The 17,061-nt window shown below is 35.1% G+C and overlaps 1 protein-coding gene across 2 annotated transcripts in view; it reads left to right on the plus strand.

Moving 5' to 3' along the window:
- The window catches only part of LOC148940771 (uncharacterized), a 220,014-nt gene that overhangs the window by 128,380 nt on the left and 74,573 nt on the right, over positions 1-17,061 (plus strand). For both annotated transcript variants that reach the window (XM_089105283.1, XM_089105284.1), the window contains exon 4: positions 12,074-12,386. In XM_089105283.1, the coding sequence (XP_088961409.1) occupies positions 12,074-12,386 (313 nt within the window). The remainder of the gene's footprint in view (positions 1-12,073; positions 12,387-17,061) is intronic.

Here is a 17,061-nt window from a genome sequence, read left to right on the forward strand (position 1 = left end):
AGGGGGGTTCTAGCAAGGGCTTTTGAAGATGGTTGAAATGGTGACTTACTCATATCCCTATGAGGAGGTTGTTTTGGAGGCTCCTTTTTTCCAAACATTTGAGCTATTCAAACTCACAAATTTGAACACTAATTAGAAATTGTTTCACAATAAATTCAAAATAATCAACAATAACGAGAAAAGTACCTGTAATCTGGTTTAGTGTTTACTAATCAGTTGCCAAAAATTTAAATATTCACTATTTTAACAAAGTTAAATAGATTAATGGGTCACCTTAAGTCAAAGTATCCACAAGTCTTATCCAAGAGAGGAATTGTTCACGTTTTGTTCACAGGTTAGGTTGCAAAATTGCTGGTATCCAGATTCTAAATAATTCACAAGAGAAGTCTTATCAAAAACATGAATTAATCACGTTTTTGTACACAGGTTAGGTTGCGAAATTACAGGAATCACAGGAGAAGTGTCTCCTCTGAACTTGTTTTACTTCCTCTATTACTTGTTTTATTTGTTAAATGAATAAATATATCTTAAAGCGAGTAACGCTTAAATTGAATATGAAAATCAAGCTTAAAACGAAAAAGAATAGTTTGCTATTAAAGTATAAATGAAACTTAAAACGAACAGAAATTAAATAAACAATCAATGCGAAAAATCATACAATATATATTAATGTAAATGAATAAATAAATTTCAAAACGAGTGAAACCTAAATTGAATATGCGAATCAAGTTTCAATCGAATAAAAATAACTACAAACAACAGTTTGGGTATCGCCTCACTGCAGAAGCCTAAAACCTACTGCGTCATTGGTGCTTTACTGAAAACGAATTATGTTACAAATGTTTTCTTTTGTACTTAACATTGAAAATAAATATTAAAATTATAGTAAAATTTTGAACTGATGAGCTTTCAGTAATTAATATCATTATACATCAAATATTCAGTTTAATTTATTAGTTCTGTCCAAGATAGGTCAAGACAAATTTAGTTTCACTACAAACAAATTTGGATACTGCCCCCTTCTTTAACTGCAAAAACCTAAATCCTTCTGCAGTCATTGGTGCTTCACTGAAAACGAATTTCTCTTATATTACAAATTTATTCTTTTCCAGTTCTTAAAGCATTGAAAATGAAAATAAAAATTACAGTGAAAAAAAAAATCTTGAACTGATGGATCTTTCAACAATTAATATCATTATGTATCTAATATTCAATTTGATTTTGTTTATAGTTTCGCAGACTGTTCACGACTCATATAGTTTTCGGTAAGCCGCCAATGACGCAGTAGATTTTAGTCTTCTGCAGTGAGGCGATACACAAGCTCTTGTTTGTAGTTATTTTTATTCGATTCAAACTTGATTTGAACATTCAATTTAAGTTTCACTCGTTTTAAGATTTATTTATTCATTTACATTAATATATATTGTATGTTTGTTCGCATTGATTGTTTATTTAATTTCTGTTCGTTTTAAGTTTAATTTATACTTTAATAGCGAACTATTATTTTTCTTTTTAAGCTTGATTTTTATATTCAATTTAATCATTACTTGCTTTAAAATCTATTTATTGATTTATATTATTACTTGTTGTATGTTTTTTGCTATAATTGTTTATTTAATTACTGTTCGTTTTGGGTTTCATTTATTCTTTAATAGTAATTTTTGGTCGTTTTGAAATTTGAATGTTAACAGGTATTCATATCTCCTGAGCTTAAGTTTAAAATGGCCTTTACTTTTCTTTGAAAAACTTATTTATCGGAAAGTTTTTTTTTAATTAATTTTAATAAAATGGCTATCTCAAAGTTCTTATCGCACGGGTTTGAGGAAAAAAGGCGTGAAGGGGGGGGGGGGGGTTTGGGGCCCTCCAATCCCTTTTGACTCTTAAAAATTGAACTAGAACTTTCAATTTCCAATCAAATGAGCCATCTTTGAAATTTATATAAACATCCCTTGCATAAGAACCCTTTATACTCCCAGAGTAGAACTTACAACGCCTGCCCCCAGGCCCTGGGGGGTTGTGTCGACACCGGAGTTTTTGCTATATGATCTTTGAACTATTTTTAACAAAATAGTTAACTAAAAATTTTTATCAGATGCATTTGGAAAAAAAGGGTGGGGGGGCTGGTTACCCTCCGATATCTTTTGACTCTTAAAAAAGTGAAGTAGAACTTTCAATTTCCAATCAAATGAGCCCTCTCTCAAGTTTAAAGCGAGCATTCCTTCCATAAGAACCATATATGCCCCCAGGGCATAACTTATAACCCTTACCCTGAAGACTGTGGGGGGAGCGTGCTGCTCAAAGATATAATTTCTAGAACATTCAACTACGTTGAACAAAATGGTTATCTCAAAATTTTTATTAGATGTGTTTGGGGAAATTATGGGCGTGGAAGGGGTGTTAGTTGCCTTCCAATCATTTTCAACTATTAAGAAGGGCACTAGCCATTTAAATTTCCAATCGAACGAGACCTTTTTTGAAGTTTCTACGGCAACGCTTTCTATAAACCTTATGTGCCCCCAGGGCATAACTTACAACCCTTGCCCTGAGGGCTGTGGGAGATTTTCATCCTCAAAGACCTAATTTCAAGGATTTTCTACTAAGTTGAAGAAAATGGCTATCTCAAAATTTTGATTGGATGTGTTTGGGGAAAAGGTGGGCGTGAGAGGGGGTTTAGTTGCCCTCCAATCCCTTTTGACTATACAAAAAGGAACTAGCCCTTTGAATTTCCAATCGAATGAGCCCTTTTTGAGGTTTCTACGACAAAGCTTTCTATAATAAGCTTATATGCCCCCAGGGCTTAACTTATAACCCTTGTCCTGAGGGTTATGGGGAGAGTGTCATCCTCAAAAACATAATTTCTATCTGGAAATCAACTACGCAGAACAAAATGGCTATTCCAAAATCTTGATTGGATGTGTTTGGGGAAATTGTGGGCATGGAAGGGGTGTTAGTTGCCTTTCAATCACTTTTGACCCTTAAAAAGGGCACTATAACTCTCTATTTCCATTCGAATGAGCCCCCTCCAAAGTTTCTACAACGACCCCTTCCATCCGAAGTGCCTCTGGGAAAAAAAACAAAAAATAATAATAATAAATAATAAAATATTGGAGCCGTAAGGCCTTTATTATAGGCAGCGCTATAGTGTTGCCCCTGAAATGAAAATGTACAAAAAGATAGCCTATTTTCAACATCTAGGCTAAGTGAGATTGTTTTTTATTTATTTTTTTTAATGAAGAATTTTTTCTGGAATATAGAAGGGACTTCCCCCTCCCGATTGGTACCGCTAGCCAAACTTCCATTTATCTTTTTAGCAAATAAGCGTATATTCTTAAATATTCTTATTAATTACAGTTTCTGTAGGCTTAGGAGCAACGATTTTAGGGCGATTTCGAAGAGCCGTGTTCTTAAGTTTCCATCCACTAGAAACCATCAGGTTTCTGCAACATTTTAGCGCCTATCAGAGGCAACGCTGTAGCGTTGCCTATAGTAAAGGCCATAAGGCTCCAATGTTTTATTTTTTTCCCAGAGGCATTTCATATGGAAGGAGTCGTCTTAGAAACTACAAAGGGGGCTAATTCGAGTGGAAATCGAGAGTTCTAGTGCCCTTTTTAAAAGTCGAAAATGACTGAAGGGCAACTAGGCCCCCCCCCACGCCCATCATTCCACCAAACACATCCAATCAAAATTTCGAGATAGCCATTTTGTTCAGCGTAGTTGATTTCCAGATAGGAAATGTGTTTTTGAAGAAGACAGTCCCCAACACCACTCAGGGCAAGGGTTTTAAGTTATGCCCTGGGGCCATATAAGGTTTATATTGAAGGTGTTGTCGTAGAAACTTCAAAACAGGCTCATTCGATTGGAAATTTGAAGGGCTAACACCCTTTTAAATAGTCGAAAGTGATTGAAGAGCAACTAGCCCCCCCCCCCCCCACGCCCATCATTCCCCCAAACCCATCCAATCAAAATTTTGAGATAGCCATTTTGTTCAGCGTAGTTGATTTCCAGATAGAAAAAATATTTTTAAAGAGGACACTCCCCCACAACCCTCAGGGCAAGGGTTTTAAGTTATGCCCTGCGGGGAATATAAGGTTTTTATAGAAGGCGTTGTCGTAAAAACTTCAAAAAAGGCTCATTCAATTGAAAATTCAAAAGGCTAGTGCCCTTTTTATTAGTCCATAGCGATTGGAGGGCAACTCGCCCCCCACGTGCATCATTCCCCAAAATACATCCAATCAAAATTTTGAGACAGTCATTTTGTTCAGAGTAGTTGATATCTAGATAGAAATATGTTTTTGAGGAGGACACTCCCCCACAACCCACAGGTCAAGGGTTTTAAGTTATGCCCTGGGGGCATATAAGGTTTTTATAGAATGTTTTGTCTTAGAAACTTCAAAAAAGGCTCATTCGATTGGAAATTCAAAGGGATAGTGCCCTTTTTAATAGTCGAAAGTGATTGGAGGGCAACTAGCTCCCCACCCCCCACGCCCATCATTCCCCCAAGCACATCCAATCAAAGATTTGAGATAGCCATTTTGTTCATCGTAGTTGATTTCTAGATAAAAAAAATGTTTTTGAGGAGGACAATCCCCCACAACCCTCAGGGCAAGGGTTTAAGTTATGCCCTGGGGGCATATAAGGTTTTTATAGAATGCTTTGTCGTAGAAACTTTATCCAATCAAAATTTTGAGATAGCCATTTTGTTCAGCGTAGTTGATTTCCAGATAGAAAATATATTTTTGAGGGGGACACTCCCCCACAACCCTTAGAACAAGGGTTTTAAGTTATGCCCTGGGAGAATATAAGGTTTTTATAGAAGGTGTTGCCGTAGAAACTTCAAAAAAGGCTCATTGGATTGGAAATTCAACGGGCTAGTGCCCTTTTTAATCGTCGAAAGTTATTGAAGGGCAACTAGCCCCCCCCACGCCCATCATTCCTCCAAACACATCCAATCAAAATTTTGAGATAGCCATTTTGTTCAGCGTATATGATTTTCAGATAGAAAATATGTTTTTGAGGAGGACACTCCCCCACAACCCTCAAGGCAAGGGTTTTAAGTTATACCCTGGGGGCATATAAGGTTTTTTATAAAAGGCGGTGTCGTAGAAACTTCAAAAAATGCTCATTCGATTGGATATTAAAAGGGCTACTGCCCTTTTTAATAGTCAAAAGTGATTTGAGGGCAACTAACCCCCCTCTCACGCCCACTTTTTCCCCAAACATATCCAATCAAAATTTTGAGACAGCCATTTTATTAAACGTAGTTTTAAGTTCTGGAAATTAGGTCTTTGAGGATGACAACTCCCCCACAGCCCTCAGGGCAAGGGTTGTAATTTAAGAATTCTCCAAATCCTTCCCATTATTTCTTATGGAAGGGATGCTCGTATAAACTTTGGAGAGGGCTCATTTGATTGGAAATTGAAAGTTCTTGTTCGCTTTTTAAGAGTCCAAAGAGATTGGAGGGCAACTAGCCCCCCCCCACTCCTCCACGTCCTAAATGCATCAGATAATACTTTTGAGATCGACATTTTGTTAAAATAGTTCAAAATTCTGTTAACAAAAAACTCGGGTATTGACAGAGCCAACCAGGGCCCTGGGGTAGGCGTTGTAAGTTGTGCCCTGGGGGCATATAAACAATCAAATAATCATTAAATAAACAATCAATGCAAACAAACATACAATAGATATTAATGTAAATCTATAAATAAATTTAGTGCTGATATTAATGTAAATTAATAAATAAATTTCTGCAGGGTGGAATTTAACGCGGGGGAATTGTCAACAGGAAAAGAAAATGTTCTTTGAGGGGGGAGAAATTTCCCAGGGGCGGGTTTTCAAAATGTGAATTATTCAGGGAGGGGACAACTGAACCCATTCGACAATTTTCTAAAATTTTACATCTGAAAGTAAAGGGAATAAAGAATCAACGGAAATGTCAAAGATAGCGCTTCAGGTTCCTTTAGACGATTTTGTTCGTGTCTTTTGAAAAAAGACATTTTCAAATTAAAAAAAAAGACATTAGAGATTTTCAAAAAAGGCATTATTTTCATTCGTATTACTTTCTCTGTGGCTGCTCAATTATGCATGTGAGGGGGGAGACTTCCCCTCGCCACTGTCTACTGCTAAGGTTTCATTTTTTATCTCAAGGCTTAAAAATGAACGCAATGCGATAAAAGTATAAGTCAAAAATAACATATTTAGAATAATATATGTACATAACACGGAACAATTAATCAAAATTGCATATTATGAGTTGAGGCTCACCCAAATAATGGGCCAAGGGGCTCACCATTCCACAATATATGAAATCAATTCTGCAATAACTGAAAATATAAAGTATTTTTGAGTATTCTAACTTTTTCCAAAACTCAAACGGTCCAACATTCTTGAGCCCAATGAATCTGTCTAATCTCCTATATCGGGAACGGAGGACATAAGTGAAGTTCCACCCTGTATTGGATGAGTCTCCCTCTTCCCCTTCCCCGTCTCCTACTGTCTACCCTAAGGTGTTCTTCTGAATGCCAAGTACGCCGCCCCCCCCCCAAAAAAATTAAAAAGGTAAAGTTTTGTATGGGAAGAAAACATAGTAAATATATTATAAATCTACAATTATAAGGTTAAAATACATACTCTGTGATAGATGCAAAACTGCTTTGGCGCACAAAACCCTATTAAGGTCAATTCTAAACAGTCGTGATCCCTTTGTGTCAGCAAGTGAAATAGTCTAAACCCCCTTATTGGAGCTATTTTTTCAATCCATTCATTGTTGTCCATCGCTGTCCACAAGTTATGCAAGCTGTCTGTTGTTCATATATAAGGTTTTTATCAAAGAGGTAATCGTATAGACTTTGAAAAAAACCTCATTATATTTAAATTGAAAGTTCTAGATCCGTTTTTTAAATTCAAGAATAATCGGACAGTAAGCATCCCCCCCATGCCATAAAAACTTGAAACTTTTTGCGATAAAAACAGAACAAAAATTAATTTAAAAAATTTTTCAGAAAAATAAGTTTTTTAAAGGAGATTAAAGATCATTTTAAACTTAGGCTCTGCAGATCCAAATACGTGTTAATTTTAACATCAAAAACGACCATAAATTACCGTTCAGAAATAAAGGGAACCCACAACGAGCAGAAATTAAATAAACAATCGTAGCAAAAAAACATACAACAAGTAGTAATACAATTGAATAAACAAATCTTAAAGCGAGTGATGCTTAGACTGAATATGAAAATCAAGCTTAAAATGAAAAAAAACATTTTGCTATTAAAGCATAAATGAAACTTAAAACGAACAGAAATTAAATAAACAATCAATCTGAACAAACATACAATATATAATAATGTAAATGAATAAATAAATCTTAAAACGGGTGAAACTTAAATTGAATATGCAAATCAAGTTTCAATCGAATAAAAATAACTACAAACAAGAGTTTGGGTATCGCCTCACGGCAGAAGCCTAAGACCTACTGCATCATTGGCGCTTTACTGAAAACGAATTATTTTACAAATATTTTCTTTTGTACTTAATATTGATAATAAATATTAAAATTACAGTAAAATTTTGAACTGATGAGCTTTCAGCAATTAATATCATTATACGTCAAATATTCAGTTTAATATATTAGTTCTTTCTAAGATTGGTCAAGACAAATATAGTTTCACTACAAACAAAATTTTGATACTACCCCCTTCTTTAACTGTAAAAACCTGAAGGCTTTTGCGTCATTGGCGCTTCATTGAAAACGAATTACTCGTATATTACAAATTTATCCTTTCCAGTTCTTACAGCATTGAAAATGAAAATAAAATTGCAGTGAAAAAAAAAATCTTTAACTGATGGGTCTTCAACAATTAATATCATTATATATCTAAAATTCAATTTGATTTTGTTTATACTTTCCAAGACTGTTCAAGACTCATATAGTTTTCAGTAAGGCGCCAATGACGCAGTAGGTTTTAGGCTTTTGCAGTGAGGCGATACCCAAACTCTTGTTTGTAGTTATTTTTATTCGATTGAAACTTGATTTGCATATCCAATTTAAGTTTCATTCGTTTTAAGATTTATTTATTCATTTACATTATTATATATTGTATGTCTGTTCGCATTGATTGTTTATGTAATTAAATAAAAAAACAATTTTTTTTTAACTGAAAGTAAGGAGCGACATTAAAACTTAAAATGAACAGAAATTATCCCGTCTATGAAAGGGGCTTTCCCCTCCTCAACGCCTTGCTCTTTACGCTAAAGTTTTTTATTGTTTAAAAAAATACAGTTGTGAGAAAGTCAAACTTTAGCGTAAAAAGCAAGGCGTTGAGGAGGGGACAGCCCCTTTCATAGACGGAATAATTTCTGTTCGTTTTAAGTTTTAATGTCGCTCCTTACTTTCAGTTAAAAAAAACTTGTTTTTTTTATTTAATTTTTGAATGTTTTTGAACAAATGCAGGTTTTGATCTTGGCTCACAGTACATGAATAATTAAAACGAAATTTTCATATTAATTTACTTTTATTTGGTTAAATGGCTTTCTCGAAACTTGTTTCATTTTATTTACGGACGTTGTTATTAGTAATAAATATACGTAACTTACGAATTAATTTACGTAACGAACTTCTATATTCATATATTTTTAATACGTATATTAGGGGGTTCGCCCCCTAGTCAATATCTTGCTCTTTAAGCGAAAGTTCGAATTTTGTTCTAATTCTTTAAAACTGACTGCTTAATCACAAAGGCCTTTAATTAGAATAAATAGCTCTTATGAAAGTACTAAAAAATCTCTGGCTTAAAGAGTGAGGTATTAACTAGGGGGTGAACCCAATCATATATGTAATATTTTCTGTTCGTTTAAAGTTTTGATGTTGCTGCTGTTGCAGTTGAAAAACTTGTTTTTTTATATTTAATATCTGATCTTCTTTTAAATAATGCTGGGAAGTCCGGCGTCCCCTTCATAGCAATGTCCCTTCACCCATGAAAACATCCTTCATGGAAAGGTCCTCCCACATAACCCCCGACCCCCCCCCACTACCAGGAAAAATCTCCCCTGAAAACGTCTGTACTGTATACTTCCCAATAACCTGTATGTTAACTATATGTTAACATTAATACTATATGTTAACATTGGGTAAAGTTCATAACTTTCAGCCCTCCTCCCGGGAACTTCAGGGGATTAAGTCATCCTAAAAGACATATTTATAATATTTTAGAGCATTCTGAACAAAATGGCTATCTCAAAATTTTTATCAGGTGGCTTTGGGGAAAAAATGAGCGTGGGAGGGGGCTTAGTTGTCCTCTATTTTTTTTGGTCACTTAAAAAGGGCACTAGCACTTTGAATTTCCATTCCAATGACCCCTCCCACGATATTCTAGGACCACTGGGTCGATACGATCACCCCTGGGAAAAAAAAACCAAATAAACACGCACCCGTGATCTTTCTTCTGGCAAAAAATGCAAAATTCCACTTTTTTGTAGATAGGAGCTTGAAACCTCTACAGCAGGGTTCTCTGATACGCGGAATGGGACGGTGTGATTTTCATTAAGGTTCTATAACTTTTAGGGGGTGTTTCCCCCTTTTTTCGAAAATCAGCCAAATATTCTCAGGTAACTTTTGATGGGTAAGACTAAACTTGATGAAATTTATATATTTGAAATCAGCATTAAAATCTGATTCTTTTGGTGTATCTATTTGTATCAAAATACCGTTTTCTAGAGTTTTGGTTACCATTGAGCCGGGTCCCAATAACCAATACTAGGCCTATATGTTAACATTGGGTAAAGTTCATAACTTTCAGCCCTCCCCCTGGGAGCTTCGAGGGATTAAGTCATCCTAAAAGACATAGTTATAGTATTTTCAACTATGTTGAACAAATTGGCTATCTCAAAACTTTGATCGGGTGACTTTGGGAAAAAAATGAGCGTGGGAGGGGGCCTAGTTGCCCTCCATTTTTTGGTCAATTAAAAGGGCACTGGAACTTTTAATTTCCGCTCTAATGAGCCCTCCCACGATATTCTAGGACCACAGGGTCGATAAAATCACCTATGGGAAAAAAAAAAAATAAAAAAAAAAAATAATAACCCAATAGTTATCTTTATTCTTGCAAAAAATTGAAAAATACAAATTTTTTTATTTATGCTCTTGAAACATCTACAGTAGAGATTTCGGATACGCTGAATCTGATAGCTTGATTTTTACTAAAGTTCTATTACTTTTAGCGGGTTTCCCCCCAATTTTTTGAAAATTAGGCACATTTTCTCAGGCGCGTAACTTTTGATAGGTAGAATTAAACTTGGTGAAAATTATATATTTGAAATCAGAATTAAAATCTGATTCTTTTGATGTGTCTATTGGTATCAAAATTCCGTTTTTTAGAGTTTCGGTTACCATTGAGCCGGGTCGCGCTCCTTACTTTCAGTTCGTTACCACGAACTGTTTGATTTCTGTTCTTTTTAAGTTTCATTTATGCTTTAATAGCAAAATATCTTTTTTTTTGTTTTAAGCTTGATTTTCATATTCAATCTAAGCTGTACTCGCTTTAAGATCTATTTATTCATTTATATTATTACTTGTTGTATGTTTTTTGCTATGATTGTTTATTTAATTTCTGTTCGTTTTGGGTTTCATTTATTCTTTAATAGTAATTTCTGGTCGTTTTGAGTTTGAATTTTAACAGGTATTGGTATCTCCTGAGCTTAAGTTTAAAATGGCCTTTACTTTTCTTTGAAAAACTTATTTTTCGGAAAGTTTTTTTTAATTAATACTTTAAAGTGGACTTGGTCCAATAATATACTGAACCATCCGTTTTCGGTTATCTGAACAAGCGTGTCAGAGAATTTAAACACTTGGCAGGAATTTACTAATAAGTCATGCAAATGGGATTCCAGACGTTAATTATTACCTCTAGTCTCTCTGAGTGTATCATACAAAGGTCAATGTGAACGCGGCCTTTCACTACCTCCATTTTGGATAATCACAAAATTGTTAATTAAATCCACTGCACTGTAGAGTGTGGAACTAGAATTAAATCCAACGAAACAGTTGTTCGAAAAGGCAAATTAAAAACTGGGTAAACAAGCTCCCTTTCCAACTACTAGCATAAAACAGTCTATAAGTACCTTTTGTAATACCTTGTCATTATTCTAAGCTAACCATTACCATTGCTTGCTGTTTTGTAAATGAATCCATAAGCAATCGTTTGCCATCTGCAATTGATGAACTAATTTTGCTTAAATTATTTGATTAAAAAATCACATGCCCAGATTTCCCTTATTTCGCTTGAAATATACAGAAGTCCCTCTGAGTCACTCAACAGAGCAATTAATCATTATTTTCTCAGTAATAAAGAGAAAACTACTTATAAACAAAGGTAGAAAAAGAAGAAGAGGAGGGAAGTGACAAAAAGACGACAAAGAAAAGCTTGCACAAAGTCATTTAGCTATAAGGTAGCCAACTTTACAAAACGGACTCGCTATGACATAAAATATTAAAAAAAAATTGCAACACAAAAAATGTTAATCGAAACTAAAGGATTCTTGAATCAGTGAGTTCCAGCAGTTCCTTGTAATAAGACAGTTGCAATTGACGTGCTTAAGAAATACGCCACCTAAACTAGCCCCCCCCCCAAAAAAAATGTATATGTTTGGTGACAGGATTGTAACGCTCTCTAAAATTCTTAAATACCATAAGCTTGCGTCAACAAAGATATAGTTCTACTGTATTTTTTGACGACAATTGTAATTTCAGGGATGTTTACTTGTGATGGCCGTTTTGAGATTCATTCGTCTTTTCTTATCTTAACACTTGGATTTGAAACAGAGAGATTATATCATAAGTTTTAAATAGTTATTCTTTTTTTTTACAATAACTAGCGCAAGAGAATTTGCACGTTAGATTGTTTGTAATTTTGTAAAAGCTACCTAAAATGAGTTTTAATTTAGAACTATGATAAGAATCCACTTGAAATATAAATGTTAACTATTTAATATGATTAGCTTACTGCATTGCTCAACAGATAAGTAAAAAGTCTGGAAATTTCCATCCTCTAATGAGCCCTTCCTAAAAATTCAACTTTTTCAGCACAAAAAAAAGTGCGTTTCGATGAAAGACCACCACCTGTAGAAATTTCGTTGCCACTGCCGATGTTACCTTCTCCAACTTCTGTTAAAACTGCCAAACAATTTCTCGAACGAAGGACTCCAGTAATTCTTGCAAAGTTGGATTATCCATTTACAAAATTTGAAAGATACACACCAGCAGATCAGCTGAATTTAAGTGGCTCGGAAGACTTTACTGATTCCCCAACAGAAATGGATCCCAACGAATCGATTCTATCGAGTAGCATTGGATCGGAGTTGGATAGAATTGGTGCTGACGTCGTAGATAGTAATGAGTAAGTTTTTACCGAAAATCCTCAAAGGAAGAAAACTTTGGTTCACATTTAAATTATGTTGTGTTATGCCAACTGGGCATAAGTTTGTTTTTTCGAAATTCATAGTAAGGCCAAGTAAGGCCATTAAATCTTCCCCGCGAATTTGTGTTATATTCTCTGGTACTTGTGTAGAAAGCGGTAAGTACGCGAAAAGTGAAGTTTAGTTAATGCTAATGAAATAGAACGAAATAAGATGAAAATATAGTAGTTTATGAACAAAATTGGGCTATATATTTGCACATTAGGGGGGGGGGGTAAAGCATAGCATATATTAAATACGTAGCCCACCCTAACCCAACCTCGATACCTTTTATTACCCCGAAACCCAAAAAAACTAAAGTTTAAATATAGTTCCGGGAGTGAGAAACCCTTTGTAATGCCTATCTTTATACAACATCTCATATAAGCACCGGGTAATGCGTATCTGTTTTCTCAATACACTTACCGTTTTCTACATTAGTACCGATTCTCTATAAATCAAGGACTAGGGTAAGCTTTCACTATTTTCTTTTTTCAAAATACTAGTTTGCAGCCTGTGATGATGTCGCATTACGCCACAAAACTGGAAATTAGGTTATCCCACATATGTACCTGAAGCCTGCTCATTTCACCTCGTAAATTGAAAGATCTCAGTTATTCCTGCCAGAGCTGATATTTAAGAAATAGCACCAATATTTAGGGCCTAAACTAAAATATCCCCGAGAGTCAAGAGGGATTAGAAATCAATTTCTACCCTTCCTTCCTCCTTCCCTAAAAATCAATCCATATTATTTGAAGGCTCACTGAAAGTTGGGAAATTTGGGCATAAAAGTATATTTTTGAGGTTTTAGGCATATTCTGTTCTAACTGTAAAGTTACTTAAATGATGCTTTAAAAGAAATATTTATATTAACCGTTTATTTTGTTGGAGTAGCCTATATGCATCTTTAGGAACAAATGCGCTAACACTAGGCACTGATGTCTCTGAAACTGGAAATCAAATGCATATTTTTTGATAAATTTAATTTGATTGACTATCAGAATTTTCACCGGATTTCTTTTTGGCATACTTTTGTCTAAAATTGTCCCTTCGCGTCACAACACTGCAGAACATACTACTCTGTTTTGGCACAATCTTTTCTGGTTGTAAAAGGGCTCAGTATAACCTTCAATTTTCTTTCTAATGAGCCTTTGCCCGATGTTCTAGATCCCTTTGTTCGACACGATCACCCTGGTATTAAAAAACAAAATAAGACAACTAACAAGCAAATAAACACACATCCGTGACATTTTCTAGATAAGCACTTGAAACCTGTACAGTATATTTTCTTTATATGCTGAATTCAACGACGTAACTTTCATCAAAATCATTCACCGTTTTTGGGTTGCTTTCTCCCTTTTTCGAAAATTGCTTGCATTTTCTCGGACTCGGTAACTTGCAATGGGTAGCTTTAAAATTAATGAATTTAATTTATTTGGCGTCACCATACAAAACCAACTCTTTTACTGTATTCATTTAGAGTTTATAGAGGTTTGCTTGCTATAAGTACGAGTTGCTCCTTACCTACAGTTCGTTATGACCTACTGTCTAATGTAATAAATAAATAAACATAAGACCCAGTATTTAAACATCGATAAAAACAAGTTTGTGGTGTCACCTGCAAAAACCTCCTGGTTGATTTCTTGACGGCGCTCATGAATTGCGCCCCCTATCAACCCCCCCCCTGTCTTTTGCGCCGGTGAGCATATGAAACAAAGTTTTTATGTTACGAAAGAAAACATTTTCTGCAGTAAGAAGGGAGCTATCATCTTGCACCGCACTCATTCAGGCTTAGTCCAGTTGATGAAAGATTAAATATTCCCTCCCCCTCCCAGACCCCTTTCTATAATTATTTGAAGGTTTGGAGAGAATTAGACAATTTGGGCATTAACATACACTCTTTGAGGCACCCCAACCCCGCCTACACAGTGACCCACCGTCCCCCTTCATAATAGCTTACGCGCAGTTATACATCATGTAGGCCTACACGATTTTGTGAAAAACCAAGTGAAGCAACTTAAAGGAGTTAAATGAAGGCTTAAAGTAAATGTCGATATTAACCATTTATCTTGTACGGACTAGGAATCCTTTTTAAAGCAAATTTTTCAGTGAAAAAGCTAAATATCCTAGAAGAAGATAAGACCATTTAGATCTTAGGAACGAATATGCCACCATGTGGCATTGCTTTTTTTGCAACTGGACTGCCCAAAATATAGTTTTTGGTACTTTTAAATTCATTGGCTTTCTTAGAATTGTCAATCAGTAGCAACTTGGCCCTCTATAGGGCAAAATCGTAGTTTGGTGCTTCACGATGACAGAAAACGCCACTCGTGGCGTAATCTTTCTGGCTTCTTAGGAAGTGCACTAAACATTTTAATTTCTGATCGAATGAGCCCTCTTCCGATCTTAACATGACTATTGGTTTGATATGAACAACCTTCGAAAAAATAAACAAAACAAATAAACATGCATCCGTGATCTTTCTTCTGGGAGAAAATGCAAAATTCCACATTTTTGAAGACAGGGACTTGAAACCCCTGCAACAAGGCTCTCTGCTATATTGACTTTGGTGGTGTGACTTTCATCCTATCCCTCCCTTCCAAAAAGTTTTTTTGCCCTTTTGCAAAAATCAGGCAAATTTTCTCGGGCTTTTGTTGGGCAATTTTAACCTTCATGAATTTTATATATTTGAAATTAATAACTGGAGTAAGGAGTGACTCGGCCCAATAGTAACCAAACCTCTAATAAAACTCAATTTTGTCAATAATACATGCACAAAAGGAATAGGCTTTTACGCTAATTCCAAAAATATAATTCCAAATGTTACCCATCGAAAGCAACGAGTCAGTGAAAACTCGCCTGATTTTCCAAAAAATAGTGGGGAATCCCCTGAAAAGTCAAGTGATCTTATTCAAAATAGGACCGTCAAATTCAGCATATCAGAGGACCCTGCTGTAGATGTTTCAAGCTCCTATCTACAAAATTCTGGAATTTTATATTTTTTGCCAGAAGAAAGATCATGTAGGTTGTACCTGTTTATTCGTTTGTTTTTTATTTTTCGCTTTTCGTGTTTTCCCAGAGATGGTGGTATCGATCCAGTATTCCTAATCTATCGGGAGAGGGCTTATTTGAACGGAAATTAACAATGGAAAAGAGTAGCCCCCGCTCTTTACGCTAAAGCTTGACTTTTTGTCACAATTCCTAAAGAAAGATTGCTCAATCATAAGGGCCATATAATTTGATGAGAAATATTTTTAAATGACTCTAGGACTTCAGCGTAAAGAGCGGGGGTTGATAAAGGGTCAGTCCCTTATATACGGATTAATTTCTGTTCGTTTTAATTTTTAAAGTTGTTCCTTACTTTCATTAAAGAAAAATACTTTTTTTTTTTTAATAGCCATAGAAGAACGACTCGATTCTTATTGAGGAAACGATTTTCTTTGGAATATAATTTTTACTATAAAATAAGCTTTATTCAACTTATTTCCGGTGGACAATGCAAATGAGATAATCATGCTTTTAAAATAGCAGTAAATAGGTAAATTTAAATTCAAAGTGATAGTTGGAAGTAAGTAGTTTCGTTAAAATTGACATTAAAGTCTTAGATAAAACACCTTATGTCACACCCAGGGTGTGACATCCTTGAGGATGAAGATTTATTGGTTTTTAGAAGTTAACTCTAAGTTTGTCCTTTTATTTTATGCCATACTAGGCTGCAAAAGAACAAATAGAGAAAAGGGCAAAATATTTCGCAAGAGGTACAAGTTAGCGAAAGTATGCTGCTAAAATTTGAATTTTAGGATGTTTTTTTTCTTTGATGAAATTTTGAAATAAAAAAGGAATGTTAGGCTCTAGGTAATTATCTTACCAAAATCACTATTACCTATTTATTTATTTCTTAATGGGCTGCCGGTAAGAAAGGGCCAGGTAAGTAGAGGAGGGGGTGCCAGTCGTGTCAGCACACCATATATGGGCATAGAGTCATTAGGGAGAATGATTGCGTAATCGGTCAATGACCTCTTTCTCCAGGTGTGTTTTTGGCACGCCCTCAGCGAATGTCAATGTTGTTATTGTTTCCAAGCCAAATGTTACGAGTCCCCGGGAAACAGTTAATTAATGTCTGACAGATGACGTCAAGTTAATTAATGACTTTACATTTCCAAAGAGAATTGTCTCCGAGACAAAGTATAAAGTCTGACAGATGATGTCATGATTGGTTGATTGACACGAAAGGGGAATTAATTTGTCGTTCTAAAGAGAATTGATTCACGAAAGGGAAATTAATTTTGACTTCTAACAGGAGAATCGTCTCCGAGCAAAAGTTTTGATCTTAGCGCGCGAAAAGGTTTCCAAATAATTGAAATGCATTAGCGCAGAGATGCCAAACAAATGGAACATGCTGAAATTCCGTTTAGGGATAATTTTGGAGAAACCGTTTTAGCTATTTTATGGAATTATTTCGGCGAAACAGCTAGAGACATTATAAAATATGATTTTTGAAGAGATTTTAGAAGAGAATTTGAGTGTGGTCGTTATAATACACAAGTTCTATTTGAACAGTGTTGCGAGGTCCTCTACCCCAACCCCAAAGGGTTCCAATCCTCCTACCCCAACCCC

The sequence above is a fragment of the Artemia sp. Qi Xiang Cuo genome, chromosome 19 (genome assembly GCF_049724085.1).
Source record: "Artemia sp. Qi Xiang Cuo chromosome 19, ASM4972408v1, whole genome shotgun sequence".
In the NCBI taxonomy this organism is placed as follows: Eukaryota; Metazoa; Arthropoda; class Branchiopoda; order Anostraca; family Artemiidae; genus Artemia; species Artemia sp. Qi Xiang Cuo.